The sequence below is a fragment of the Macaca fascicularis genome, chromosome 10, assembly GCF_037993035.2.
Source record: "Macaca fascicularis isolate 582-1 chromosome 10, T2T-MFA8v1.1".
Lineage (NCBI taxonomy): Eukaryota > Metazoa > Chordata > Mammalia > Primates > Cercopithecidae > Macaca > Macaca fascicularis.
The window spans coordinates 119,517,264-119,542,357 of record NC_088384.1 but is presented as its reverse complement, the minus strand read 5'-3'; the positions used below and the strand labels follow the sequence as shown (position 1 = coordinate 119,542,357).

Below are 25,094 nucleotides of genomic sequence, written 5' to 3'. Positions count from 1 at the left end.
CTATTGCTTCTGTTTGAAGGAAGGAGCCCCCGCCGGAGCCGTCTCCAAGGTCAGTGCCCCTCGCCGCTGCCCTGGTGTCTGCCGTGTACACAACCGTCTGGTCTCTCTCCCACACGTTGGCACAACCTGTTGTGGAGACATGAGGGCCTCGTGTGTGCTTCCGTGTGTGACCGTGTGACTGTGTCCAGACCCCCGCCTGGCGGTGATGTGGGCCCTTAAATCACTTTTCCTGCTCACCCCTCCCCAGTGATTCGGTTTTACTTTGCAGCACTGTGGATCCGGGCAGCTGGGTGGCTTCTCGGGGGGATCCCCCATCCCGCCCACAAGTCTGGCCCCAGGGCTCTCGGAGGCAGGGGTTTCTGTTAGCGCACTCCCTCCAGCCGCAGGCACACAGCCTGAGCTCACAGCTGGCCTGAGTCGGGCCGGCCGGGGTGGAAGCTCCGAGTGGGCCTCTGGCCTTCCCTCCCGCTGTTCTGGTTCGGGAGTATCTGGAGCACATGGCACAGACCAGGGGCCCCCTGTCCTCCGGGGAGGGTGGGACATCCTCTCTGCCTCGCGCCCCTGGGTGGAGATTCTGGCCAGCCTCCTCTCCCTGTTTGCCAAGGTCAAGGTGGGCCAAGGGTGCAGGTGCTCAGCCTGGTTCCCTCTCCCGGGTCCCTGAGGTTCTGCGGGTCAGGCAGATTGGAGACAGGACTCGTGTAAGGGGTGAAGGATGGAGACAGAAAATCAAGATCATTTCACAAGTGAATTCTATGTCTGCCGAGCCCCAGCCCCCCATGCGTCACCCTGAGGAGGTCCCAGGCTTCTCTCGGCCCCATCCACATGTTGCAGAGTAAATCTGGCCCCTCGGACCTGGAGTCCGAGATGGATGCCTGGCTGCTTCACGCCCGTGCCCTCCTGGACAGGGTGACAGCTGGCGAGACACTGGGGGGCTTGGGTGTGGGGAGATGGAGTGAGGCTGAGTTCCGTTTTTCCAGCCACCCCACATCCCACAGAAGGGGGGTCACGGTCAGTGCCTTGAGCTGGAAAGACGGGCAATGCTTCCGGCCCAAACCAACCAAGAGAACCACTAGGGGCCCGTTCGTCCTCTCAGAGGCTAAGAAAACGGACGAGGGCCCAGAAAGAGTTGGATGGGCAGCACGGCCTCTGCTGGTGCCCCCCCACTGCTGCCACTGCCGGGGCCGCGTCGTTCTCCTGTCACTGCCTCCCCCGCCCCTGCTGTTGGCCCTGAGGCTGGGAGTGGTTGTGGGGATGGACACTGTGCCCCCCACAATGGGCACCCTCGCCTGTGATTTGGGCGGAACCTCGGTGCTGTCCCAGGTGGACGAGAGGCTTCCGCGCAGCCGGGCCCCATGCCCTTGCTGAGAGCGACGCCGGAAATGCCCCGTGCCTCAGGGCCCTCGTGCTCGACGCCCCCCGCCCGGCCGCTCCACGTTCTCGTCTCAGCCTCTCTCTTTCTCTCTCTCCCTCCCGCCCTCCACCCCACCCATCTGGACACCCGCTGCCCCCAAGCGCTTTAATCCCTGTTACTGCCCTTCTTGGGCCCCTCTCTCGTCTGCCCTCTTTGGGGATGAGGTGCTGGCCCTGAAAGCGAACTCCAGGTGAGGACACGCGGGAGCCTCCGGGCTCTCCGGTAAGCTCTGTGGCTCCCCACCCCTCCCCCGCCTCTTCCCCATGTGTCCGGGGGTCCTTGCCTGCCTGTGCCTCCCATGCCCTCCCCCATGGGCGAGCGCCCACCCGCCCCGGCCCTCCTCCTGGGACGCCTGTGGTGAGGGACGTGGGGCTGCTGGGTCTGGGGCTTCCGGAAGGTGCCTGGGGTGCAGTGGGAGGGAGGAGCGGTCTCTGCCCTTGAAGGCCCTCCCTGCCCGTCCTGGGGTGCTCACCTGTCAGGTAATGGGGTGGCGTCTCTGTTCCCTGGCCTGGGGCCGCCGCAGCCTGTCCAGTGCAGGGCTGTGCTTAGGAAGTTGTTCCGCAATCATTACCTGCCACGTCCCTGGGCTGCTGGGTGAGGGGCCTGCTCTGTGAAGCCTGAGGGAGAGCTCGGCTCCTGGTGCCCCTCTGCTGCCCGACCTGGGCTCTGTGAGTCCGGTGGGACCCGTGCCTCTGCCTGCCCTTTGGAGGTGGAGCCCGCACCCCACATGGCAGGACCCCGCTGGTGTCAGCTGGTCTTGGCAGGTGGATGGTGTGGACACAGGGACCCTCACTCACTGCTGAGACCCTCACCCCCATCCTAGCTCGGAACACAGTCACGTGGTGGCAAGCGACCCGGCTGGCGGGGGCTCGGTTCCCGTAGGGACCACTGGGGCTGTGCTGGAGTCAGAGGAGGCGTCTGCGTTGGGGTTGGGTGGGGAGCCATGCAGGCTGGGGCTTGGGCTGCCCGGGGCAGGGGTCCCAGGGGGGTCTCTGTGGCCAGGTGGGGGGCTCAGGCTGTGCTGCCCCAGGGGGGTCCTGGGGGGTCTCTGTGGCCACGGCGGCTCTGACTTGTGCTGTCTTGTCGCATCCTGCATCTCACTGCCTCCTGCCCCCGTGCTTGGAGGAGCCCCCAACAGCAGCTGCCCCTTTGTGCCTGTGTGGGCCCCCTCGTGCCTGTGTGGGCCCCCTCGTGCCTGTGTGGGCCCCCTCGTGCCTGTGTGGGCTCCCTCGTGACTGTGGGCTCCTCCTCCTCTTCTCAAGCACAAGTGTCCGCGTGTTTTTGGTGCCTGTCTGTCCTGTCGGGTCTTGGTCAGCATCTGTGGGTCTTGGGCTCGCCTGCCTGTCCGGCCTCGGGTCACGGCGCCTTCTCACACAGTGGGCAGCTCCCTGTGGCTGATGGGGCAGGAAGGAAGCCCAGTGCCAGCTGCAGACCCCAGGGTGAGGTGCAGCTGCATGGGCCCCCCACAAAACTTTGGGGGTCTTGGGGGGCTGTGGCTGCAGCGCCTCCCCACCAGCTCTCCCTGGCTCTCAGACCACGTTGCCCCATACAGGAGCTGCCAGCCACGGGTGGCTGTTAAAATAATGTGCATTAAAATGGGCACGATTAGAGATTCACTCTCGAGTCTCAGGTGCCTGGTGGCGACAGCCAGGGCTTCAGTGTGGCGACAGGACGATTCCATCGCAGAATTGGGCGGCAGGGGCAGCCCGGGAGGGGCCTCTTGGTCAAGGCGATCGTGATGGGGTCAAAACAGGAGACCTTGGGAGGTTTGGGGAAGCGGGACTCTGCCTCCTTCATGCTCCTTCCCCGGGGTGGCGAAGGTCTCCTGGGGCCCTCCAGGCAGGGGCTCTGTGCTTGGGCCTGGGCACCCTGGTGGCGCTGGTGGGAGTCTGAGGTCTTTGCCTTCCAGGAAGGCTTGGGTGTCATCGTGGCTTCGGTGGCCACAGTGGAGAGACTCTGTGAGCAGCCAGAACCTCGGGCCCCGTCCCGCCCTCGCGTTCGTGGTTAACCAGCAAACAGAGTCCGGCCTTTTGCTATATCCCTTAGTGCCTGGGGAACCCAAAGCTGCTTGTGACCTAAAAAGCGGGACCGGCACGGGGGCTGGGGTGGAAGTTGGTCACCCGTCCTTGGGGTCTTGCAGGCCGGTGGGGCTCGCGGAAGGGTCCGGAGCCCTCAGCTACCCGGGTGGCCGAGTGCTGCCATGACTGGAGCTAGCCGTGTCCGTGACGCCGCGTGGAGAGCTGCCAGCGGGTTTATGCAGGGACGCTGGTGTCTAAACACGCGTGTGCAAGAAGGCAGGAGGCGGGACACTTTCTTCCCAGAGCCTGTGTGTTCTGAGTGGAAGGCCGTCGTCACGCTGGGGTTCCTGGGGCGCCTCGTTTGAGAAGTGCTGTCTCAGGAAGCAGCGGCAAAGCGGGTGGGGGTGGCTGGGGCGGGGAAAAGGAAGGGTTCTTGTCGTTCTTGGTGATTTGCTTTCATTTTCTGCTTAATCATTTGCATACTGTGATGCAGAGATAAATCGCCAGGGCTTTCGGGGAGATTCTTGGGAAAGCGTGCCAAGTTTTCTGAGCCTTTTCTAAGGAACGCCCAGCGGGGGCTGCCCCGGTGAAGGGCTTTGCACTGAGGGGATCCACCGAGCCCCGACGTGACTATCCTCAGGGGAGCCCTTGAACCCCCGGGTAGCCACGCCTGCAGCGGCAGCCACACCTCCTGAGTAACCCGAGACCCACCTCCAGCTGGGGGCCTGGCTGGCGTGGCCAAACGTCACTGATTGGTTTGCGAAGTGGGACAGCTGCACGTTTTTCTCCCTAAAATGTGCTTCCGGCCCGGCGTGGTGGCTCAAGCCTGTAATCCCAGCACTTTGGGAGGCTGAGATGGGCGGATCACGAGGTCAGGAGATCGAGACCATCCTGGCTAACACGGTGAAACCCCGTCTCTACTAAAAAATACAAAAAACTAGCCGGGCGTGGTGGCGGGCGCCTGTAGTCCCAGCTACTCGGGAGGCTGAGGCAGGAGAATGGCGTGAACCCGGGAAGCGGAGCTTGCAGTGAGCTGAGATCCGGCCACTGCACTCCAGCCTGGGTGACAGAGCCAGACTCCGTCTCAAAAAAAAAAAAAAAAAAAAAATGTGCTTCCCACCCACACCCTTTCCTGGGATCACGTCCATCCCGAGCGGGGCTTCTGCAGCGTCTGAGGCCACATGTATTATTGTTTTGTTGGCATGAATACTGCAAAAAATAATACATCTTTTAAGACATGAACCCAAACTGTGGCTTTGGAAGGAAAAGGTATTTTTGGAGGAAAAAAAAACCACAAAAACCAGGGATTTTTTTTTTTCCTTCAGAAGTAGGGAAGTGTTTTCTTCTCCAGACGGTGGAGACGATGGTGCACCTTCCTCGCTGACCTTGCTTGGGCGCAAGCTCTGCTGCTGGGGACTGCACACAACACCCTGGGTGGTGGCGGTGCCTCAGTTTCCCTGCTCCCGGCCGTGTGCTGTTGCCGGCGCCCAGGACTAACTGTGCTCTCCTCATTTCCAGTAAAGGCAGCCCGTGCAGAGGGCCCCTGTGTGGATGCTGCCCCGGACGCTCTAGGTACCGCGGAACGCGCCGCACGGACTGACCGCTGCTGCACGGCTCCTCTGCCCCTCCCTGCTTACTAGAGGTTCTGGAGGAGCCAGGGGGAGGCTGGCGCCCCAACCCCAATTCTGACCCACCGCCCTCGCGGTGCGGGCTCAGCTCCTTCTATTCCAGCCGACAGCTGCCTGCAGGGCGGAGCTGGGCGAAGGTGGTTCTTCTTGCTCCCCACGCCTGGCGATGTCCTGCACGCAGCTGGAGGGGCCAGCCAGGGGCTCTGAACCCAGCAAGGCGTCCGTGCCTCCTGGGGTCCCCGACTGCTCTTCAGGGAGCGTTCCCCTGGGGCTGTCACTCTAGCACCTCTGCTGCACACCTGAGGACGACTGAGCCTTCCTGGCTGCCTCGCCCGCGGGAGGCAGCTCCGTCTGCGTGTGCCGGGCTCCTCAGGGTCCTGATGCATCAGAAGCCCCAGAAAGCCAGAGGCCCGCGGCTCCCTCTCCCAACAACAGGCCTGGTTTAGGGCAGGTGGAAACAGGACGGGGGAGGAGCCGCCCCCTTTGCACCGTGGGCTCCTGGCCTGCACTGTGACCCGCACCTCCCCTGTCCCTCGTCCCCTGTCTGCTGTGGGGTGTGTGCAGGCCTGCACTGGGGGCCCCTCCCTCCTGGCCAGCACAGCCCAGCAAGGTGGAGGCGGCTGTGTCGTGCTCACGTGGGGCCTCCTTGGCGCGTGCATGCCGCCCGTGGTGCTGGCCTCGGAGGGTTGGTGGGGCTGCATGCTGCCTACCTGTATCCACGCATGCTCCAGACCCTGCTCCACGGGGGACCCGCAGCCCCCACCTCCCCCGGCCACCCTCTCCCTGCGACTTTGCTCTGCTGCTTGTGTGCTTTGGAGTCGGTGCTTGCGGGCAGACTGTTGGCAGCCTCAGAGAGGGAGACGGGCATGTGGGCTGCCCGGGGCACGGCCTGCTGGGGTTCTAGCAGGATGTTCTGCCTGTCCAGAGCTTCTGTCCAGAGCTTCCGTCCAGGGTGCTTCTGGCCGCATGCTGGTCCCTCAGGGCAGGGGCTGAGGTCAGGCTGCTTGGGGACCAGAGGGTTTGGAAGTGGGGGTGGGAGCCCAGGCCAGAGACGACCCGTGGCAGGTCCTGTCCTGCCGCAAGCAGCCCCCACGGGAAGCCCCTTCATCCTCACACTCCCTGGGCATCATTGGTCCAGACACCAGCTGGGCGGGGCTCTGGATGCTCCTCAGCCTCCTGTTTCCTGCAGGCACCGCACATCTGAATTTCCCCACGGGGAGGGAGGGTGGCAGGCAGGGTGGGGGTGGCACTCTCTCCCAGGTGCTTCTTGAGCCTGCCCCAGCCCCGTAAGCGCCAAGCGTAGGTGCCACGGACGCCCCTCGCACGCAGAGGGCAGCTCTGGCCGAGGGATCCTCCCAGGCAGGCGTCGGCAGCTTTTTGCGTGTGCTTGTTCCTGGCTTGTGCGCCGAGGGAGGCTCCCGTGAGGCCATGTGCGCTCCTGGCAGCTCAGGCTGGCGGGGTCGGGTGGCTGCAGCATGGAGCCTCACCGGCTGTGCTTGGAGGGTGCAGAGTTTGGGTCATGGTGGAGGTCCAGGGGAGGGAAAGACACGTCCAGGCCCCACCAGCCTCCTCTCCCTGGCAGAGCCTCCCTCACAGATCTGAGGTGGGAGCGGAGCCCGAGACCCGGGACGGCAGGGCCGTGCGGAGGCCAGGGCAGGCTCCTTCCCGCCGGCTCCGTCTTGGGGCAGTGCACGTGGGCTGCGTCCCGGTGGCCCTTGGGACTGTGCTGGCATCGGGTCCAGCAGGGCATGCCTGCCGCTTGTGGGACTGCGGCTCCTCGTGGTGTCGGGGAGGGGGAGTTCCCCACTGGAAAATGGGAAGCAGACGTCACTGGGGCCGGGTCTTCTCTCCTGGGGCCTGCGGAATCCACACCACTCCCTTCCTGCAACTCCCTGCGGACTACGGGGCCTGACCCTTCCTGGCCGGCACGTCTGTGTGGCGGCCTGGGTGTTTGACCCGTTCGTCTCCGAAGCCGCAGGAAGGAATCTGATGCCAATTCCTCAAGCTGTGCCTTTCCCACTGCAAGCCCTCAGCACTGGGCTCTGCCCAGGGACCAGCCAGGGGCAGCCCCGAACCTGCAGTTGGGCCGACCGGCTCCGCCCTCCACCCGGTGCTTTGCCAGCTGCCATGAGAAAGGAGGTGGCTGCTTCTCTCTCTCTTTGGCGACTGGACCTGCCTGGGGTGGAGAGGTGGAGAGAGGAATTGAGTCTTCCAGTGACTCCCACTTGTCCTAAGGCCTGAGCGGGGCCAGGAGGGCCTGTTCCTACCTCTGGAATGGCTCATGCAGTGGAGGAAGAGAAAACATTCCAGACCAGAGTCCCACGGAACCCAGGTGCTCCCCGGCCCCGGTCCGGTGCTCCCCGGCCACCTGTGCTTTTGTTGTTGGGACAGGGACCAGAGGTCGTCGGGACAGAGGCCCCCATGGCACCAGGACTCTGAGCACCCCTGGCCCCTACGGGCACAGCGTGTTGGCCTCAGGCAGTGCAGGGCTGTGGACTCAGGGCTGGGGTCCTGAGCGAGCCTGTACCATCGGCTCCTGATGCCCCCAAGCACGCGCCACCTCGGGGGGTCTCAGCCACTCCGTCTCTGCTTCCCTGAGCGGGCACCACACCCGGGGGCTTCCGTCTCTGCTTCCCCAAGCGGGCACCACACCGGGGGCTTCTTTCTTTCTCTCGGAGACCCGAGTGGGCACAGATGGTCTGGGCGGTCACCTGCTGCCCGGGGGATGGGGTGGGGAGGAGCAGCCAAGCCACCCGCGTGTCCAGGCCGGGCAGATGGGCGCGGTGGGTCTCGTGTCTGTGGCTGGTTATCTCTGTGCCGTCTGGTGGCGTGTCTTTCTGGCTGTGGGTCCGGGGTTGGGGCTGATGGTGGCTGCTGACCGGGACCTCAGTCCCTCGCTGTTGGCTGTGGAGCTGCCGTGGGATCAGTGAGCCCTTGAGGCACTGGGCTTCCTCTCTGAAGTGTGTCAGGGATCTGCTGGGCCTCCCCACCCGAGGGCTGGTCTCAGGCCCCCAGAACGGTACTCTGGGCCCTGCCCAGAGCCGCCCTGAGAAGTTCTGTGGCTGCTAAGCATGGCTGGGCACGAGCGGGTCCCCAGTTCACGAGAGCCCCACTGTCCTCAAGGGAGCCAGAGGACTCTGATGCTTTCCAGACCTCAGGAGGCCGCATCTGCCGGGTGCATCCCAACCACAGTGACCCCTCCCCTCCCCTCACTGTCGCCCGGAGGACGCTGGAGCTGAAGAACTTGGGTGCAAACCTGTCGCCACGGTCACCAAAAAACTCAGGAGCAAGGCAGGCCCAAGGACCCCCGAGAATATGGAGCTGGAGATCCAGCCAGACACAGCTGCAAATCCTGCTTCACGCCTCGCAGGCCGAGGGGGTGGGCCACAGCACTGCAGCTTCCGAGGCTGCCTCCCCCTGCCCTGGGGCAGGACTTGGACAGTGAGGCTTGTTGCTTGAGGCCCGGCTGGCAGAGGAGCCCCGTTATCCATTCCTTCCTTCCAGAAGCCTGAAGGAGCAGTTCTCTGACGACGCACCTGGTGGGAGGGAAGCCCGACAGGGGAGGCCTGAGCCCTCCCGAAGCCCGTCCCACCAGGCAGTCCCCCGGGTTGGGTGGAAAGGCTGGAGTGTGGCGGAAGAGTCTGCCGCAGACTCGGCCCCCAACGTCCTTCTGTCCCCCGGCCCCTTGACTCTGGGGCAGAAGGAGAGGGACAGGCGGTGGGCGGGCAGGAGGGAGGCTGCTTCCTGGGAGCAGTTACGGGTGTGAAAAGGCCACAGGGGAAACCACGGGTGGGGCCAGGGCAGACAGAGGTGCCCGAAGGAGAGCCGCAGCCCTGGTGTTTGGGACGCCCATTGCCCTGCGTGTCACTGGGTGAGGGGCTGGCGGGACAGCGTGAAGAAGGCACTGGCACCTCACGGTGGTAGCGGAAAGTGATTTAAGAGTCCACAGACATCAACTCCCCAGACACGGCCGAGCTCTGGCCACGCCTGGGCCAGCCGGGGGAGCTTGCCGCCCACCCAGCCTCCCCTCCCTCCCTCCTCCCGCCCGGTGCTGGGTCCCCGTGGCCTCCCCTCCCTCCCTCCTCCCGCCCGGTGCTCGGTCCCCGTGGCATCTGCTCTGAGCCACCTGTGTGGCTGGCTGTTCTTCAGACCTGTGTCTCCCTGCAGCGCGTGGGCGGCGTCGGCCGTGAGCAGACACGGTCTGTGTTCTTTCCAGAGTGACTTCTCTCGCTGTTTTTCTGTTTGTCTGTCTGTCTGTCTGTCGGTTCCCATGGGAGCAGCCAGAAGGTCAGTTTGAAAGATCGTGTCTTCTCCAGCCCCCGAGGCGTAGCTGCCAAGGGGAAGGGGTCCCCGCAGGCCCAGACTGTGCGGCGGTCGCCCAGCGCCGACCAGAGCCTCGAGGACAGCCCCAGTAAGGTGCCCAAGAGCTGGAGCTTCGGGGACCGCAGCCGGGCGCGCCAGGCTTTCCGCATCAAGGGCGCCGCGTCACGGCAGAACTCCGAAGGTGGGTCTGGCCGCGCCGCCCTCTCCGGGGATGGAGGTGGTGCCCGAGCCACTGGGACACCCGGTGGCATCACAGCCTCTTGTGCTTGCTCTTGGAGTGGGAACCCCCATCCTTTCTAAAATTGAGTTACACTCATGCAACCTAAAATTAACAATTTAAAAGTGTAGGAATTCAGTGGCATTTGGCACACTCATGGTGGCATGGTTGCCACCACCTCAGCCTAGTTCCAGAACATTCTCATCAGGAAGGAAACTGCGGCCCCATCAGTGGTCACCCCATTCCCCGCCTCAGCCCCAGCGCCCACCGCTCTCGGGCCGTGTGTGTCCGCGGCTCCTGCATGCGGCCGTCGGGTCTGGCTTCCTTCACTGAGCCTCAGGTGTCAGGCCCGCACCTTCCGCTGTTAACATGTGTGTGTGGATGCACCATGTTCTGTTCATCCGTTGGCCGGGGTGTCCTTTGATGCCCCACGTCGACCACTCCCTGTGGCCACAGGCTGCCGGGGAAGGTCAGCCGGATGCAGAGGGGAGGGTTTCCAGAAAAGCAGGTGCACCCATGGGGCACCCCAGGGAGCCTCAAAGGGCTCCCTGGCGCTCTGTCCAGCTGGTGTGCCCTGCAGGACCCCGGGAATGGGTCTTCCGGCCCCCTCGACCCCTCACGGCCTGTCTCCTTCCCCCCAGAAGCAAGCCTCCCTGGAGAGGACATTGTGGATGACAAGAGCTGCCCCTGCGAGTTTGTGACTGAGGACCTGACCCCGGGCCTCAAAGTCAGCATCAGAGCCGTGTGGTGAGGCCCCTGCCCAGCCGGGAGCCTGGGGGAGTGAGGAGAGGCCTCCCGCTCGGTGGTCCTGCCTCCTGCAGGTGCTCATGGGGCTGGACAGAGCCATCCAGAGACAGGGTCTACCGGGAAAAGAAAGGGCCAAGACACGGCAACCTGGCTGAATGTCCTGGAGTCCACTCTGGGACTCGGGTGGGCTTCGGGTGGGACGCTGGCTCAGCAAGAGGCCTGAGGCCTGGTGCCACCTGGCTTAGGAAGCAGCTCAGCCACTTTGTGCCTGCTGTGGCACGGAGTCCGGGGGGCATGGCCAGGCCTGCAAGCCCCACCTGTCACGGGCATAGCAGGGCCACGAACAGGCCCTTCTGTGTGTAGAGCTGGTGGGAGGCAGACAAGACGGGCAAGTCCAGCCATCTTCAGGGGCCGCGGTCTCAGAGGTGCTGGGAGGGCGACAGGCAGGCAGACGCAGGCCAGCCTGGTGCATGTGGCTGGGGTCTCTGGCCCAGGGCTCACGGCCCCACCCACCCCCTGCAGTGTCATGCGGTTCCTGGTGTCCAAGCGGAAGTTCAAGGAGAGCCTGCGGCCCTACGACGTGATGGACGTCATTGAGCAGTACTCAGCCGGCCACCTGGACATGCTGTCCCGAATCAAGAGCCTGCAGTCCAGGCAAGAGCCTCGCCTGCCTGTCCAGCAGGGGACGAGAGCGGGGTGGGCTTCTGGGACAAAGCCCACTGTGGCCCACGGTGGGAGTGCAGGGGTGTGCGGGGGAGGCCTCCCCCCCACCCGTGTCAGCCTCTGTCAGCTTCTGTTGTGTCTTCACAAAGTCGGTTTTAATATTTCTGTTGTTTCCCCCGTCTTCCCCCATCCACACTGCGGTGGAAAAGTGTGTGCACCTGCGTGTGTGGGTCCCTGAAAACGTGCGTGTGCATGTGTGTGTGTATAAGTCACGCATGCACACGTGTGCTTCCGCACAGGTGTATGTGTGTGGTGTGCACATGTGGCTCTGCTCTGCCATGTATGCACGTGTGTGGGGAGTGCATACATGTGTGTACACATGTGCGCATGTGTGTGCATGTGTGTTGGGGATGGAGTAATTCTGTTGAGACATGAAGCTGCAGGGTTCCCATGGGCCCCGCCAGGCAGCAGTTATGGTATTTGGCACCTTTTCTTCTTCTACCTGCCCTTCTTGGTGTAGGTGTCCCCTAAGTCCACACGTATGCAGCCTCAGGCACATACAAACAGGCATATACACACGAGTGGGTGTTTATGTTGCCTGTAAGGGGGACACACGGCTGTTGGGAGTCTCTCCTGCAGTAGGGGACATGCTCCTGCCTATCAGGGTCCCCTCCCTCTCCCAGGCCCCCCAACCAAGGCTGTAGCAGTTTCCCAGCCCTGGAAGCGAGGCTGGGCCCCTGTTACAGGGAGGAGGCTGGGATGGTCAGGGACAGCCCGGGGTCACAGCCCAACTCCGGGCCTTCCAGCGGAGTGAAGCTCTCCTCTGAGGCAGTCGAGAACCCCAGCCTGGGGCTCCTGCCCAGTCCTGTTTCAGGGGGCCAGGGAAGGGGCGCCTCCAGGCCTTAGCCCACTGCTGCTGTGCAGGGGCTGCCGAGCCATCCCCTGCGCCCCGCTGGGCTCCAGCCGCGAGGCCTCTTTTCCAGCGTCGTCTCTGGAGCAGCGGCCAGCGCTGGCCTCGTGTGCGTGTGCGTGCGTGTGCGGAACGCCCTCCTGTCGACTTTTGTGCTTTGTCTCCACATCTCTCTCACTTCAGCTGTTTTTGTTCACCAGGATCTCATCCTAAATTTTCCCTTTCCTTCCCTTCCTTTTCTCTCTGGAAAAACAAACAAACCAAACCAAACAGCCCAAGGACCCCAGGAGTCCTCGGCCGGCTCCTGACAATGCGTTTCACGTTGCCCCGCAGCGGCCTGTCTGGTACCGGCTCCCGCTGCAGGCACCTCCCCTGCACCGCACACTCCGGGGCACAGCACCCGGGTCTCCGCAGTGGGGCCTCCCGCCACCGCTCCCGAGTCAAACGCTTTGCTTGAAACACGGGAAGGACTTGGCAAATCCAAGGTCCAGCGAGGTGGCGTCCGCACCCTCTGTGGGAGAGCACCTGTTTTGATGAAGCCTCACTGTTGCTTCTGTTGGGTGTTCCTTCCGTTTCCGCCAGTTCCTGGCCAGCTCCTTCTTTCATGTGGCTTTACGATGCATTTTGCTGGTGTCTCTTTTCTTGTTTACTCTGCCAGGATAGATATGATTGTGGGCCCCCCACCCCCTTCAACTCCCCGGCACAAGAAGTACCCCACCAAAGGACCCACGGCCCCTCCGAGAGAGTCACCCCAGTACTCACCTAGGTTAGGATGCCAGCACCTCTCCGACGTGTCTGTGGAATGGCCGGCCCCTTCGCTCCAGGCCACATGACGGCAGCACCTTGTACCACCCTTTCCCCGGGCCAGAGGGGACGCTCGGGTTTTCTCTGTGCCTGAAAAGGCCACATGAGGGAGAAGGCCCTTCCTCCTCCAGGGCCCCAGGCAGGCTGTGCCCATGTCAGGACTGCCAGGGGCCCCACTGCTCCTCTCGACAAGTGCCCTGGGGAAGCCGGGGGCTCTGGACGCCCTGTGAGACTTCCCTCTGGAGTTGGAGGGCCCCCGGGCAGCACCTCCAGGATCAGATGCCATCAGACCTTCAGGGATGTCCCCCTTGCCCTGCTCCCGCCCCCTGGACAGGCCCCTCCTGGCAGAGGGCCCTCCAGCCTCCCCAGGCACTGACCTGCCCCTCAGCACCTGCCCACGGCGGGGGTGGGCTTGGCCGTGTGCACGGCCCCGTGTGGCTCTGAGCAGGTGGAGCTGCGTGTCTGTGGCTCTTCCCTCTCGTGGAAGATACAGATGGTCACAGCATCTACCCCTTAAGCCACTGGGAAGAAATGTGAGCAAAGGCCTGCCAGGTGCCCGGCACAGACGTGTGCTGAGCAGCTCCGGTGCTGGCTTTCAAGCCGCCAGCATCCTAATTAGTGTTTTTGATAAAGGAGCTGGCGAGAGCCCCAGCCGATGGGCAGAAGAGGCGCGGCCCACGTAAGCTGGCAGAAGCCGATTCTGTAGTGATTAATTCAGACTTTCCAAGGCCTTCCTGCCTCCCAGGGACCATTCAGATGATGGTGGTTCCCCGTCTTCTGGCAAGTCTGATAGGCTGAGGGAGGGCAGAGCTCCCCGGGCAGAGGCCTGGAGGCTGAGCATAGACCCCTGGCCCTCCTGACAGCTCAGGGCAGAGGGTTTCTGGGCACAGCCGATGCCAGTGTCTGGGCAAATGAAGCCCAGGCCTAGGCTGTTGGGGGCAGCGTCCGGGGCAAATCTGACGCCTCCGTCTGTGGTGGGGTTTCTGCCTGTGAGGCTGAGGTTCTGTGCACTGGACACGTCAACCCCGTGCTCCTCGCATGAGAACGGAGTTTCTGGGAGCAGGCAGGGTGTCGTCTGTTACTGCCCAACCCAAGGCAGCCCCAGACAGTGTTTGCAGGGTTCCCTGCTCTGCGGTGCCCCCCAGGCCCAAGGGTGCTGTGCCCTGGGGCTGGTCCTCCGTCCTCCTGTGCCTTGCCACAGGGGACAGCAGTTGGGCGTCCATAGCTGTGAACTCGGTAGGTCCTCTGTCCTCAGGAGACGTAGGTTCACACAGAGAGGGGGCCGGGGGACAGTTGGAGCACTTGCCCCACCTCACGGGGCACTGAGCACTCAAGGATCAAGTCTCCCCCAGTCTGGGGTCCAGGGCAGGAGGGGCACAGGGTCCTCAGAGGAGCCCCCAGCAGCAGCTCCAGGCCGAGCCCGTGGCCAGGGCTCCTATTGGGACTGAGCAGGCGGGCGGCCCGTCATGTGGCAGGGGCGAAGGTGCTGAGCATCTGCCTGGACTGTGTGGACGCCCCGAACACCAGGGACCCCCATCTCCTCCATCGCCACTGGCGTCTGCTCGGAGCCAGAGGGTCCCCTCCCGCTGCCCCTCCCCCGTCCCCTCCCGCCCTCCTGGCCCTATTGCATGAGTCCAGCATGAAGCCCCGCAGAGCATGAGGAGCTGCACTGTGGCCGACGCGAGCCTGAAACTCCCTCTGTTTCTTGCAACAGAAAGAAGAAACCCCCCCCGTCCCACCCTCCCCCCCCGTCAGAAGCAGGTAGGGCAGCCCAGTGGCAGGAAGTGAGGACTCGGCCCCGTCGGGCTGGTGTGGGGCGCTCTTCATGTACCAGGCCCCAGTCCAGAGGAGACTCGGGAGCTTGTGCCCTCGCCTGGGCGGGTCCTGCTCAGCCACACCCTGTCTCGAGCTGCCCTTGTCCAGCTGGACTTTTATAGACTTACTGCAGGGTCTTCGTTTCCAAGTGAGCTCCCATGTAGCTGCAGGCCTCAGCGCACACCCACCGTGGTGGCCCCCGCCAGCCCAGCAGCGGCCATGGCTCTGTGGCTACCAGACTGGTCAGAAGCCCCTGTCCCTGAGGGCAAAGGAGCCTCCCTCCCTTTTTATTGTCATGAGTGACCTATGGCCTCATTGGAGATCAGCTCAGCTGAATTCTGCATCCTGCAGACACATAGGCACACACGCAAATGTGCACAGTCTTGCACAGATGAACACATGCATACGTGTGCACACACAAACTTGTGCAATGCAAGAGGGCACACACAACTGAGGACACACACGTGCAGTATGCACACACCTGGCTGTGCACACACACGTGCAGTATGCACATGCCCAGGTACACATGTGCACACGCACGTGCAGTATGCACACGCCTGGGTACACACGTGCACACACGTGCAGTATGCACACGCCTGGGTACACACGTGCAGTATGCACACACCTGGGTACACACGTGCACACACACATGCAGTATGCACATGCCTGGGTACACACGTGCACACACACGTGCACACACCCTCGCAGCTTTGTCTCCCCTCCTCTGGTTTGTGCGTTGGTTCCTGTGCTGCTCTGTGCCCTCCCTCCTTGTCCTGGTGCATGGAGCTGCAGCTCTCACGCCTTTTCTGCTTCTGTTATCCCCGCCGCAGACATTTAACTCTGTCCCCATCAGACCTGGTGGGGCCAACGGCCTCAGTGGCACATTACGTAGGAGTAAAGCTCCAGGGTGGGCATGGGTAGGGGGAGGGGCATCCTCCGGAGTGGGCTCCAGGCCCTGCAGTGGGAGACCCTCCGTGGGCTGTGGGGTCAATAGGCCTTGAGCAGGGAAGAGGGTGAGCAGGTGGGGCTGGCTGGAGGGAGCCGGGAGCCCACGGAGAGGAGCCAGGCGACTTGGTCCTGGTGGGAGCTTCCTTTACTCCTCGCTAATGTGCCAGGCCCCTCGGGGACAGAGCGGGCAGGAGCAGAACCTCGCAGTGCCAGAAGACGGGCTGAGAACGGGGTGCACCCCGTCCATCTGTCCTGGCACCCGCTGCCCCCTGGTCGGCTCTGGGCTGGGCCTGCAGCCTGGCCCAGGAGGAGAGGGCAGGGGCCCTGCTGCACCCACCCGAACTCATGCTTTGTGGTCTCTGTTCCTGGTAGAGTGGACCAGATTGTGGGGCGGGGCCCAGCGATCACGGACAAGGACCGCACCAAGGGCCCGGCCGAGGCGGAGCTGCCTGAGGACCCCAGCATGATGGGACGGCTTGGGAAGGTGGAGAAGCAGGTGCGAGAGGCTGGGCGGGAGGGGTGCGGGTCTGGAGGGCTGTGGTGCCTGCTGTCCTGGGGCCCTTACTGTCAGCCTGTGGCAGTGTGGGCTTCAAGGGCTGGGTGCCACAGAGGGCTCCTCAAGTCTAGGGGGCACATGCCCCTGTCACCACTGACAGCTGCTCTGTGCAGACCCCTCACACCCCACCGTGAGCCCCCCGCCCCTGGCCTGGGGTGCCTTCCCTCCTGACAGTCCCCAAGAGTCTGCTGCTTCCACGTCCCCTGTAGAATGTGCCAGAAGTTGTACCTGCCTGGCCTTCCTCCTCTCTGTCCTCCTTGCCCGACACCCCAGCCACTGTCTTCTGGGGGTGCATTCTCAGAAACCACCGCAGAGGACCCCTGTTTTGGGGTCTGCATCTGAGAACTGGGCCTGAGCAGTAAGGGAGGAACTGCCAGGTCCTGCCCTGTGGGGCTTTCCCTGAAGGGGGTTCCACAGTGGGCAGCAGGAGGGCCTGGCTCTGAACACATGCCCCAACCGTGGAGCTGGAGGCTGAGCCCCCAGGGGTCTGGGAAGGAGGAGGAGCTGCTCGGGGGCCTCCTCTTCCTGCTCCTCCAGCTTCCAGGGAGCAGGGGTCCCCCCTCCCTGCACCTCTCCAGTGAGCAGCCCGGGTCCCCCCACCTCCTGGGACCAGCCCAAGTCGACTGACTTCCTGGGAGTGGCCCAGGTCCCCCCATCTCCTAGGACCAGCCTGGGTCCTCCCCACTTCCTGGGACTAGCCTGGGTCCCTCCTGTTTCCTGCCAGCCTGGGTCCCCCCGTTTCCTGGAAGCAGCCCAGGTCCCCCCGTCTCCTGGCACGGGCCCTCGCAGCCCAGCCCAGCAGCCCCTTTTGCAGGTCTTGTCCATGGAGAAGAAGCTGGACTTCCTGGTGAACATCTACATGCAGCGGATGGGCATCCCCCCGACAGAGACTGAGGCCTACTTTGGGGCCAAAGAGCCGGAGCCGGCACCTCCGTACCATAGCCCGGAAGACAGCCGGGAGCACGTCGACAGGCACGGCTGCATCGTCAAGATTGTGCGCTCCAGCAGCTCCACGGGCCAGAAGAACTTCTCGGCGCCCCCGGCTGCGCCCCCTGTCCAGTGTCCGCCCTCCACCTCCTGGCAGCCACAGAGCCACCCGCGCCAGGGCCACGGCACCTCCCCCGTGGGGGACCCTGGCTCCCTGGTGCGCATCCCGCCGCCACCTGCCCACGAGCGGTCACTGTCCGCCTACGGCGGGGGCAACCGCGCCAGCACAGAGTTCCTGAGGCAGGAGGACGCCCCGGGCTGCAGGCCCCCCGAGGGGACTCTGCGGGACAGCGACACGTCCATCTCCATCCCGTCCGTGGACCACGAGGAGCTGGAGCGTTCCTTCAGCGGCTTCAGCATCTCCCAGTCCAAGGAGAACCTGGATGCTCTCAACAGCTGCTACGCGGCCGTGGCGCCTTGTGCCAAAGTCAGGCCCTACATCGCGGAGGGAGAGTCAGACACCGACTCCGACCTCTGTACCCCCTGCGGGCCCCCGCCACGCTCGGCCACCGGCGAGGGCCCCTTTGGTGACGTGGGCTGGGCCGGGCCCAGGAAGTGAGGCAGCGCTGGGCCAGTGGACCCGTCCGCGGCCCTCCTCAGCACAGTGCCTCCGAGGTTTTGAGGCAGGAACCCTCTGGGGCCCTTTTGTTACAGTAACTGAGTGTGGCGGGAAGGGTGGGCCCTGGAGGGGCCCATGTGGGCTGAAGGACGGGGCTCCTGGCAGTGACCTTTTACAGAAGTTATTTTCCGACAGGGGCTGGAGGGCCGGGCAGGGCCCTGTGGCTCCAGGAGCAGCGTGCAGCAGTAAGGCCGCCCTGTCCACTCTGCTCAGGGCTGTGGCAGACATCGGCCTGGTGTGAGGAGGGGCGGGAGTGATGACGGGGTGTGGCTGGCATGGCGACGGGCGGGGGATGGTCTCAGGGAGCCAAGCCCAGGGGAGGCACAAGGGGCCTGTTCCATGAGGACCTGTGGGCCTTGGGGCCTGGTGGGATTTCTGGGCAGCTGCGGGTGGGTGTGGCCGGCCACTGCGCGTGGCCTCTGCCCTCGCACCTGGCCTGCCCGGCGGACTTTCCCGTGCCCCACCTCAGGGGTGCCCAATTACAGAGCTATTGATTGGCATCTTCTCCCGTACCTCCTGGGATCTGAGGGATCTTTTGGTGGGAACCAGCCCTGAGGTGGAGACCCTCACTGGCAGCTGAGGAGCAGGTGGGGCCTGGAACCAAATTGGAGCCCAGAGTGGACGTCCAACCCTCTGGTCTTGGCCTCTGGGGGGGAAGGCCCGGCTCACGGTGGGACCAGGGATCCAGCTCTGAAGCGTCTTCAGAAATGGGGTCCTTGGGGGCTCCAGCTGCCTCGCCCTGGCCTTTCCGTGGGTGCGTGAGAGCCAGCAGCACCCCAGCCTCGGAGACCTAGGGGGCAGGACCCCAAGTCTTCCCCTCTCTCCTGACTGCCCTGGTTGGGTGCTGGCACTGGGACACCTGCCTGGTGAGCAGGCCTCACAGTTCTTAGCCAGGGATCTGCCTCACCTTTGTCCACCAATGCCCTGACAGACTTGGGGCAGGGCTGGGCCATGATGCGGTGGGCCAGGAAAGCCTTCACGCCAGCACGGGGCCACCCTCCCCGCCTTTCCGGAGGAAGCCGCCCCCACCTCAGCCCAGCTGAGCGCCCTCCCTGCTCTCCTGTGCCCCTGGAGCTGACGGCCCCTTCTCCACTGACCGATTCCTTAACTGGGCCTCTTGGAGTCTCAGGCCTCAGGGATGCACCATCCCACACCTGTCCTGTTGCGGGCACCGTGGCCCTTGGGGCGGGCGGTTGTGATGGGGGAGCGAGTCCCTAGCTCCAGACTTAAGCACCAGAGCCCGGGAGCATCTGGCATTGGGGTGATGGCATCGAAGGCGGGCCTGGGCTCCTGGAGAGTGGCCTCCCTGGGAAGGAGCAGGGCTGGGGTCATGGGCACAAATACTCCCAGAGAGCAAGGGCAGGGGAGCCCTGGGCCCGTTTCTCCTTCACCTTCGGGGAGCCCTGGGCCTGCTTCTCCTCCACCTTCGGGAGCCCTGGACCCGTTTCTCCTTCACCTTCGGGGAGCCCTGGGCCTGCTTCTCCTCCACCTTCGGGAGCCCTGGACCCGTTTCTCCTTCACCTTTGGGGAGCCCTGGGCCCGTTTCTCCTTCACCTTCGGGAGCCCTGGGCCCGTTTCTCGTCCACCTTCGTTTTAAGTTCACTTGGCTTGGCTGGGAGGTCCTGAGGCCCTGAGGTCAGCAGGGGAACACATCCTGAGGGAGAGGACTTTGAAAGCAGCATGTGAGGGTCGTACGCCCCTGGCTGGTGGGGGTCCTGGCGCTCAGGGTGTTTGGGGAGCCATGTCTGGCATCCGTTGTGGGGAGCTGCTACCCTGGCCTCTGTGCCTACCCCCAGCCCAGCCAGGGCACTCCCAGGCCACGTCGTCATTGGGGTGCCTCCGCTGGGCCGTCTCCTTACCCCTCCCTGTGCCGGAGCCTGTCCCAAAAAGGTGCCCATTGGGAGGCCTCAGAAGCCACTGTCCAGGCTCCCACTGCCTGTCTGCTTTGTTCCCAAAGGCAGCGTGTGTGTGGCCTCGGGCCCTGCGGTGGCAAGAAGCATCCCTTCTGGTGTGTTTCCTGGGCAGCGTCTCACGGGCGGTGCCCTTGCTGTCTCCCTTGGGCTGGCTCGAGCCCGGGGACCACATCCCTTCGCCTTCCCATCATGGGACAGGGAATCCCTAGCGGGGCCCACAGGCAGGGGTGTGAGTGCATCCCGCCCAGCGCAGCACCAGCCCCAGCCACCGCTCCCCACGTCCCCAGTTCCGGCTCAGCCACCCGGACTCCAGATCCCGGAGAAGAGAGACCTGGCAGTGGAGGGAGGCTGTGCTGTGTGTCCCCTGCCAGGTGTGGCCCCGCCTGCTCTTTCCTCCCCCCAGGGCCTCTGAGGCATGAGCACCTGGGCACAGGTTGGGGTTCTGCAGGAGGCACAGGTTGGGGTTCTGCAGGATGGGGAAGACAGGCCAATCCCTTCCCTACCAGAAGCTGGCCGCCCAGCAGGAGGGACTGAGGCCAGACTCATGTCCAGCAAGGAGCCTGTGGTGTGTAACCTGGGAAGTCTCTGGTCCCTGGGAAGAGGGAAGGTACACGTCCTGGGATGGTTGGGGGGCCCTGTTTTGGGAGACAAGGGGGTAGAGGGTCTCTCTTGGGCCCCCCCAGACTCCAGCCTAAGCAGTGCAGCCACCCCCTGCCCCGGGACCTCACCTCAGAGAAGTGCAGCGGGAAGGAGGCTGGAGGTGGTGCGGCGCCGCCTCGGGTGTCTGCGTGAATGAGCGTGGCCAAGGACTGGTGCCGCCTCATGGCAAAGAGCTCCCACGATGTTTGTTAGAGCGCACATCCCTACATGCCCACTGGCACACACACGTGCTCACACACGCCCGCATACAGGCATACGTGCATGCTTGCACACATGCACACACATGTGCACACATGTGCACAGACCACACGTGTATAGACCATGCACTGTACACATATGTGCACACACATTCCTGCATACAGGTATACACATGCACTCTTACATGCACACACATGTATAGGTCACACACAGTACACACATATGCACAAGTACACAGACCACACACAGCACTGACACATGCACACACAAGTGCACAGACCACACAGCACACACATACACACAGACCACGTGCACACACAAGTGCACAGACCACATGGCACACATGCACACACACACACGCATGCGTGCACACTCCTCCCACCTCCAGCATTGGAGCCCTTCTGTCTCTGGTCTTTCTCTTTGACCCTGCTGGGTTTAAGCTGCCTAGGGAGGGGTTACAGGGAGTAATTGTGGCTTTAGGGGTCGTGGTGATGCCGGAATGTCAAGCCCTGTGGTGGGGTATCCGACTGTCTGGGTTCCTGGTCCACAGTGGCAGAGTGCCAGGCAGAGCCCAGTCAGGGTCTTGTGCTGCCCCCGCCCACAGCCTGGCAGCCATCCAGAGGAGGGGCTCTGTCAGATGCCAGGGTGTCCCAGCGTCTGTATGTGTGTTCATCTGGGTCCTGTGTTTGGTCTGCCCTGGAGGTGCTGGGCCCTCCTGGGATGGGTGGCCCAGCCTCGAATCCCAGGCCCTGGCCCAGGCAGGCGCTGCTGCCCATTGTGGTTTCCTGGCCCAGCTTCTCCTTCTTCCTCTGCGTAAAATTGCAGTCCGTGAATCTTCCAGCTGTGACCGCGGCTGGGACACGCTGGGGGAGGGCCCCTCCCACGCCTCCCACGTCTCCCGCGCCTCCCACGCCTCCCACACACAGATGTCTGAGCAGGGCAGGTGCCCAACATCCCCCACTGGAGGACACACTGCCCCTCAGCGATGCCCCTAACTTTTGGAGAACCTTGTCTCAAGCCCCCACTTGGAGGCTGGAATCGCCCCAGGCACTGTGAGGGCTTCTCCAGGGGCACCTTCTGAGCTGTGGGTCTGATCACCCCAAGTCCCGCCCGGAGGAGAGGCACAGCCGGGGCGTGCGTTTTAACATTTACCCCCTTCAGGGCTGGAGGTCTGTTTTTCTAGATTCCAGACCCTGCTGCCGGAGAGACCTGCTGCTAGAGAGAAGGGGAGGAAGACCCCAGCTGGGCTCGGTCCCCCACAGTCAGGGACCCCCGTAAAGGACACCCCCTTCTTTCTAGAAAGAACTGGGCCCTGAGCTATTTCTAGTCGCTTCCTAGAAGCCGAAGGAGCCGTGAGAGCTTCGCAGAAACACCCTTGTTGTCCCCAGTGCCCCGAGCTGTGAGTGCCGTACGAGCGGAGGCCGGGGCACTGGCGAGATCACAGGTGGACACTGCACAGCCCCAGTGACACAAACCCTTATAGCAAACGTGGTGTGAGAGGGATGGCTCACCAGGCTTGGACCTGCCGTGGAGGGTGCCCGGCAGGGGGCTGAGCTCTGAGGGGTGGGCGCTCAGTGCACGGGTGCCCCCAGTATCCTCTGACCCTGTCCAGTACCTCCCCCAACCCCCACACCCATGCAAAACTCCCAGGCCACATGTATGTATGTTCAGGGCATGAGGGTGGGGTGGAGAGGCCTGGTCAGGGCCTTTGGGGGCTGCAGGATGGAATGACCACCCGGGGAGCCTGTGTGGCTGTGCTGGGCCAGCCGTCCTGTGTTCCCACCCAGTGGGGCAGGCTCCACCTCGGCCCCAGCAAAGCGCTAAGGAGCAGGACAGACAGCCAGGGCAGCTTCCTGAAGGATGTGGGATGGTGGACTCCGGGGTGGAGGGAATACCCAGGTTCCTGTCCCTCCGGGAGACCTGGAGAAGCTGCACACCCAGAAGCTTTCCGTGAGCCCGGGAGCATGAGCGAATGGGGGTCCCAGTTTGCTGAACTTTGCTGTCTTGTAAGGGTGGGGGCTGATGGCAGATCCAGGAGGAGGTGATGTCACTGAGGAGGTTGTGGGAAACGGTGGAGGAGACGGGAAAGGGCCGCTTGGGAGGGAGGGGCCTCTTCAAAGTTTTAAAAGGCATTTGTGGGGTGGGGTTGAGTGTGCTCTGGGCTTGGACACTTGCTGTGGTGCCCCTGGCTGGCCGAGGAGACTGGCTCTGGCCAGTGGCCCCGTCCTGAGAGGTCCTCAGCATCTGACTCTTGGCCAGGCGCCAGCAAGGAGGGGCCGGTCCCCAGGGCTGCCAGGCAGGCGCATGCACATCGCCATACGCCACACACCAACTCTGCCTGGGTTTTACAAAGTCGTTGCCTTAATGCATGTGGACAGGAACTCCCTGAGGTCACCCCGTGCCCCCTGGCTCTGCCAGGTACGGACGCCCTGGACCCTGCCTCCAGGTGGGGTGGGCGAGGGGCCCAAGGGATGGGCTCCAGAGACAAGCGCAGGGCAGGAGGGGTCTCACGGAGGAGTCTCGCACTGGGGCGCCCAGAGCGGGCGGTCCCGCTGGACGCCATCCCTCTGCCTGGGATCCACTCAGCCCTCGCGCGCCCGCCACGCCCGCGCCCCACGCCATTGCAGTCTGCCATCCTCTGGCCGTGCCGGTGGCTGCAGCTTCCCCATTTGCGCCATTGCCTCTGGCTGTCTGCACTTTTGTTCATGCTCCAAAGAATATTTCATAATGCCTTCAGTACCGACGTACACTTCTGACCATTTTGTATGTGTCCTTGTGCCATAGTGACCAGGCCTTCTTTTGGTGGATGTGTTACCCCGCACACTTCAATCTCAACTTTGTGCACCGTCCGTTTTCTAGGGATAGACGCCCAGGGAATGAACTCTAGTTTTCTAACAGATTAGCCGAGATATTAACTTACACGGACAGGTTGATGCCAGAGCCACAAGAATGCGCCAGTGCGGGTTTGTGGGGGACGTCGGGTGTGGGGTCCTGCGGCCAGGAGGGCAGTGGAAGGTTCTGGGGATCCCTGCTGCCACGGGGACGAGTTCGGACGCCAGGTGGACCTGTGCACTCATTAAAACGCAGTGATTCAACCTGGACAGTGTGTGGCCTCCTCACTCCCACTGTCTCTGGGTGGCCGGTCTGAGGGCCGGGGACTTCTGGCCGATGCTGGGGCTGGGTCGGGTGCGGTGCTGTGGACCGGGTGTGCGGACGGGTGGTCCCTCTCCTCAGGGCACGAAAGAGCTGGGGTGTTGTGGAACAGTGGGGCTGGGGGCCACAGTGGGTGAGGAGCAGGGGCAGCCGGGTCCTAGGGCTCTGGCCAGAGGAGGGGCCACTGTGGTCCCTGGGCTCTCTCTGGGGGTGCCGAGCTCTCCCTCCTGTCTGAGGCCTGCAGCCACCCAGACAGATGCTGGGGCCTGGGCCTGCTCCTGGAGCACCTGCGGTCCATCAGCTCGCCTGGGCAGGATCGCCGGCCACCACGTGTCCACTTGGGTACCTCCTGTTGTTGGCCTGGCCCCTCGTCTGCTTGTCTGTCTCCCTGCCCCCACTCCCTGCCCACATCTTCCTCTGCCCATCTCTGGCCTCTGGACAAGCTCTTCTGCCCCCCACGCTCGCTGAGGCCCTCAGCTGGGGAGCTCTGTGGCGAGGCCGACATCCCACCTGGTGACGAGCGCCTTGTAGGGTGATTTATGCCCCCACACAGGGCGCAGGTGTCCACCCGCCCACGCTGCCGCCTTCCTGCTGTGACACTGAGTTCCTTGGGGGCTGCTGGGTGCTTCTCCACACCTGCGGGTTCTCTCACAAAGGGGGCACGTTTGCAGGAGCCCCCGAGTGCTCCAGTCTGAAGAGGACACGGGGACAGGGGCACATGTGAGGGTCTGGGAGGGGCTAGAGGGGGCCATGGTCAACATGGTGATGGGAAACAGGGTGGGGGGACCACCTGAACAAGGGGTCTCCAGGGGAGCTCAGGAGTCCCCTGTCTAGGGCCAGCCAGAGAGTGAGTGCGGAGCTCCACCATGAGCTGGGCCTGCAGGGGCCTCACTAGGGACGGACCCCACGGCCCCTCCAGGGACGGACCCCACACCCCCTCCAGGGACGGATCCCACGGCCCCCTGCAGGGACGGACCCCACACCCCCTCCAGGGACGGATCCCACGGCCCCTCCAGGGACGGACCCCACACCCCCTCCAGGGACGGATCCCACGGCCCCCTCCAGGGATGGACCCCACGGCCCCCTGCAGGGACGGACCCCACACCCCCTCCAGGGACGGACCCCACACCCCCTCCAGGGACGGACCCGACGGCCCCCTCCAGCTGGTGACCAAGCCTACGATGCCTACCTGGTTGCAGGGCTCACCCAGAGGAGGACCCCATGGGCACCCACTCCTCCCCATGGGCACCCACTCCTCCCCATGGGCACCCACTCCTCCCCATGGGCACCCACTCCACCTGGCAGCAGAGGCCCTGAAAGGCCCACCTGACCTGCACCCTGGGCGGGAACTGCTCGGCTAAACCCACAGCTAAGTTGAGATGACCTGGCTCTTCCCCACAGGGAGGCCACAGCCACAGCTCTGGACGCATGGCAGAGGCGTGTGCGTTAGTCCTCATCCCTCTGTGTGTGCCCATCCGTCGGCAAGGCGGGGAAAGCTAGACAGGCACACAGATCCCAGGCTCC

General features: G+C 63.8%; 1 protein-coding gene across 22 annotated transcripts in view; it reads left to right on the top strand.

Annotated features, from left to right (window-relative positions):
* KCNQ2 (potassium voltage-gated channel subfamily Q member 2) overlaps positions 1 to 23,518 on the top strand; it is a 71,592-nt gene extending 48,074 nt beyond the window's left edge. For 4 of the 22 annotated variants that reach the window (XM_015430103.4, XM_005569574.5, XM_045364140.3 and 1 more), the window contains 8 exons: positions 20 to 49; positions 4,948 to 5,001; positions 9,338 to 9,561; positions 10,239 to 10,344; positions 10,867 to 10,998; positions 12,576 to 12,683; positions 15,857 to 15,980; positions 16,855 to 23,518. In XM_015430103.4, coding sequence (XP_015285589.2) covers positions 20 to 49; positions 4,948 to 5,001; positions 9,338 to 9,561; positions 10,239 to 10,344; positions 10,867 to 10,998; positions 12,576 to 12,683; positions 15,857 to 15,980; positions 16,855 to 17,586 — 1,510 coding nt within the window. In that variant the 3' untranslated portion in view covers positions 17,587 to 23,518. The remainder of the gene's footprint in view (positions 1 to 19; positions 50 to 4,947; positions 5,002 to 9,337; positions 9,562 to 10,238; positions 10,345 to 10,866; positions 10,999 to 12,575; positions 12,684 to 15,856; positions 15,981 to 16,854) is intronic. The other 18 variants (XM_005569579.4, XM_005569578.4, XM_074005697.1 and 15 more) reach the window with 11 other exon arrangements.
* Positions 23,519 to 25,094: the final 1,576 nt, after the last annotated feature.